We start from the raw sequence: 4,120 nt of genomic DNA, 5'->3' as shown, positions 1-4,120 counted from the left end.
CCCAGGGTGGAGTCCCCTCTGTTCCCCAGAGTCAGCAGTGCCCGATGGCCCCACAGGCAGCAGCCCGTTGGCACAGCTCCCTCCCAGCACAGGACTCGCAGGGTGTGCCCAGCTTGGGCACCCGCCAGAGGAACTGGGGCAAAGGATCCCCACCTCGAGGCACCTACCGAGCGGGATGATGATGACGTTGGGGTGCTTGGAGGCCAAATTCTGTAACTCCTGTAACAGAGGGCACTGTGTAGGCACGGAGAGGCTGGAGGGGCTGTGCAAAGGCTCAGCCTTTCCCAGTCAAAGCCCATGCCACTCCATCTCTGTCCCTGCACCACTTTGTGCCCAACACCCTGCTCCAGCTGCCACATCACATAGGGCTCTGTGCCTTCTATACATGCCATGTGCCATTCTTCCCTCCACACATCCCATGCCCCACTGGTCCTATGGTGTCCCAGCCCAGCTGACCTGTGCTGCAGGTGCCTGACTGCAGCTCCAGTCCCTTGCAAACAACATCCCTGATCCAATCTCCCCCTGCCCAGTCTCACCTGCGCTCTCTGTCCCTTGGGGCTCCGACAGCCTGCAAAGATCCACTGTGGAGGATTTGGCATCCTCAGGAAATGCTGGACGAGCCCCAGGCCGATGCCCCGGTTGGCCCCAGTCACCAGAAGGGAGCGGACGTGGAGCCCTGCCATGCTGCTCCAGCTGTGGTTGCACTGCTCTCGCCTGGACTCTGCCGGTGCCTTTTGCTACTTGGTTATCTCGCATGTTCCCATGAGGACTTGCACCAGCTCGTGGCTCTCGGAAATTCTCTGCCTGCACTTCAATCTCTTGGCTCTGGTCCATATCCATGATCCACTTTTCCCGGTGGCTGTGGAATGACGTAAAGGGAGCCGAGTGTCCTGCCCAGGCAGGGAATGCCCTGGGCTAGGTGTCTGGAGTGCTGCTTTGTGTGCCTTCCCTGCTCTACCAAACCTGAGCCGTTTGGTTTTCAGGGCCAGCACTATCCCTGTCCTTGCACCAAGACACTCTCTCCCACCACCTCCCTCCCTCTTGGGATCCCAGGCCTGTCCCTCCCCTCACCCAAGGTCAGGCAGGCGAGGCTGGACTTGCTGACTGCACAGTGCAGTTTGTTGGCCTTAGTTTGTACAATGCCAAAGCCAGGGTTGGGGATGGAGCTGTCAGGACAGGTGAAGGTCCTTGAGGATGGAGCAGCCAGGACAAGCAAGTGTTCCTTGGCCACAAGAACAGACTGAGAAACCTAGAAACCCTCCAGGACCGCTGGGAAAAACCCTCCAGGGCCGACCAGAGTGATCCCTTTCCTCAGAGTCTACTCTAACAGCACCTACAATATTTAAGTGTGATAGAAGGATAATCCCTGCCCCATCCCTGGAAGTGTTCAAGGACAGGCTGCACGGGCTTCTGAGCAACCTGGTCTAGTGTAAGGTGTCCTTACTTGTGCAGGGGGGTTGGAACTAGATGGTCTTTAACATCCCTTCCAGCCCAAACTATGGCTCTGTGATCCTACGATAAAATTCAGTTTTGCCCCCGGGTGTGACTTTGCTGTGGCTGGAAGCCAGGGCTGTGCCCAGGCACACGCACTGCAGGGGGACATCCAGCCCCAGGGTGGCCCAGGTACTCCCCAACTCTTTCCTGCAGCAGAGACTGAACCAACTGATGGACTGAACTCCCAGGGAAGCATCTGACTAGTGGATTCAGGAGCTTTGGGACAGGCCTGAGGATCACCGAATCACACAATCATCCCCCAGGAGTTCCTGCTGCATCTAAAGTCAATGGAGAACCATGACCTGCATGTATCCATGTGTCCCCACCCTGCAGGGAGGGTCTGGGCATCCGATGGATGATGGATGGATTGAACTTGGTGATCTTAGGGGTCTTTTCCAATCTAAATGATTCTCTGGTTCTATGATCCCATGGCCTCCCCAGTTGGTTCCTTCTGCAGCATCACCCAAACTACACAGACCATTTGCAACAGTGGAATGTATATATTTAATATAGTTTAGAGATGTTATGTAGGTAGCTTAAGGTAATTAATAACCACTTATCCAGGATGTAATTGGGCAGGATTAGGGGGCATAAGCTTGTGGAACCTCTCCTGCTCCAGCTGGAGATGCTGGTCCAGGGACTTTTGCAACTGACAATGATGAGCTGTCATGCTCAGAAGATCTGATCCTCCATCCCAATGCAACCATTCCAAATAAATCAGCTTTTGTCTGTAAGAGCAAACCCTGCTTCTGTGTGCGTGGTGAGTTGACCCTGGCTGGATGCCTGGCATCCACCAAAGCCGCTCTATCACTTCCCTCTGCAACTGGACAGGGGAGAGAAAAAGTATAACAAAGGTTCATGAGTAGAGATAAGGTCCAGGAGAGATCACTCACCAAATACCATCACAGGCAAAACAGACTCAAATTTGGGATATTAACTGAATTTGTTACTAACAAAATCAGAGCAGGATAATGAGAAGTAAGATAAATCTTAAAAAACACCTTCCCTCCACCACTCCCTCCTCCCCAGCTCTACCTCCTCCCCCTCAGCAGTGCAGGGAGGCAGGGAATGGGGGTTATGCTCAGTTCATCACATGTGTTCCCTGCTGCTACTCAGGGAGAAGAATTGGAGTCCTTCCCCTGCTCCAGGATGGGGTCCCTCCCACAGGAGACAGTTCTCCATGAACTTCTCCAACGTGAGTCCATCCCATGGGCAACTGTTCTCCACAGACTGCTGCAACATGGATCACTCTTCCATAGAGTGCAGTCCTTCAGGCACAGCCTGCTCCAACATGGGTCCTCCAGGGCCTCAGGTGGATCTCTGCATCCCTGTGCCCTCCGCAGGCTTCAGGGGCACAGCTGCCTCACCATGGTCTGCACCATGGGCTGCAAGAGAATCCCAGCGCCTGGAGCATCTCCTCCCCCTCCTTCTGACTGACCTTGGTGTCTGCAGAGCTATTCCTCTCACATGTTCTCACTCCACTCTTCTCTGGCTGCAATTACATCTACACAGTAACTTTTTTGTTTTGTTCTTAATTATGTTATCACAGAAGTGTTACCACCGCGGCTGAAGGATTTGGCCTTGGCCAGCAACACGTCCATCCTGGAGCTGGCTGGCACTGGCTCTGCTGGACATGGTCCCCCCCCCCCCCCCCAAAACCTGGCCATGCAAACCCAATACAGTGTGACACTTATATCCTTATATCCGTCTGGTTGTGCCATTTCGCTGCCCTCAACACCAGTCCACTGACAGAACCACAGCCTCTGGCGCAGGTATGCAAAGGCACTGACCGCCCTGAGTCACAACTGAACCGGGTGAGAGGAGGAATGTGCCATCCCTTCAGCCAGAACACTTCCCAGATTGCTTGACAGATTTGACTGAGTGGCTTTAATACCTTAAGATGAGACAAAGGATGGGCAAGGCTGTTGTGGCAGGATGTTTTTTCACATGGGCAACCATCTGGGGAGACCCTGGGACTACCTAGATTTATTGGGGCCAAAACTAAAGGAAAGAATGTAAAAACAAGGTAGAGCTCCAAGGATGGTTCGGCATCACGTGTGAACCACTGAATGGGAAAATGCACTAGAGAGTTGGCCAAAATATGGGGAATCCTGGAATGACTGGGGTTGGAAGGTACCTGTTGTTCCAACACCGCGCCATGGGGAGGGTCACCTTCCCCTAGGCTCAGAGCCCCATCCAAGCTGGCCTTGAACATTTCCAGGGATCGGGCAGCCTCAGCTTCTCCGGGCAACCTGTGCCAGTGCCTCACCCCACTATCAGGGAAGAATTTCCTCCTCATATCTAATCTAAACCTGCCTTTTTTCAGTTTGAAGCCATTCCCCCTCATCCTATCACTCCGCGCCGCTGTCCCAAGTCCCTCTCCAGCTCTCCTGTAGGCCCCTTAGGTACCGGAAATAGCTCCAAGGACTCCCCGGATCCTTCTCTTCTAGAAGGGCACGTGTACGCTCAGGAAAAGCGCCTATGCCGGGGTTGGGCACACGGATAGGGCGGGGCGTAAGGATGGGGATTGGGGTGAGATGGAGGGATGGGATGGGGATGGGGAGCGTCGGGAGCTGGGACCGAGCCCCGCGCCGGCGGTGCCGGGCCCGGCGGGGCCCTCAGCCCG

General features: G+C 54.6%; 1 protein-coding gene across 1 annotated transcript in view; it reads right to left on the bottom strand.

Annotated features, from left to right (window-relative positions):
* The window catches only part of LOC103620267 (uncharacterized oxidoreductase C663.06c), a 4,205-nt gene extending 1,306 nt beyond the window's left edge, over positions 1 to 2,899 (bottom strand). The window contains exons 1-2 of the mRNA XM_017740804.1: positions 537 to 2,899; positions 21 to 219 (exon numbers count right to left, since the gene is read on the bottom strand). Of these exons, the coding sequence (XP_017596293.1) occupies positions 21 to 219; positions 537 to 683 (346 nt within the window). The 5' untranslated portion in view covers positions 684 to 2,899. The remainder of the gene's footprint in view (positions 1 to 20; positions 220 to 536) is intronic.
* Positions 2,900 to 4,120: the final 1,221 nt, after the last annotated feature.

The sequence above is a fragment of the Corvus brachyrhynchos genome, unplaced genomic scaffold (genome assembly GCF_000691975.1).
Source record: "Corvus brachyrhynchos isolate BGI_N302 unplaced genomic scaffold, ASM69197v1 scaffold26, whole genome shotgun sequence".
In the NCBI taxonomy this organism is placed as follows: domain Eukaryota; kingdom Metazoa; phylum Chordata; class Aves; order Passeriformes; family Corvidae; genus Corvus; species Corvus brachyrhynchos.
The sequence above is the reverse complement of the archived record's forward strand: the minus strand, read 5'-3'. Positions and strand labels throughout refer to the sequence as shown.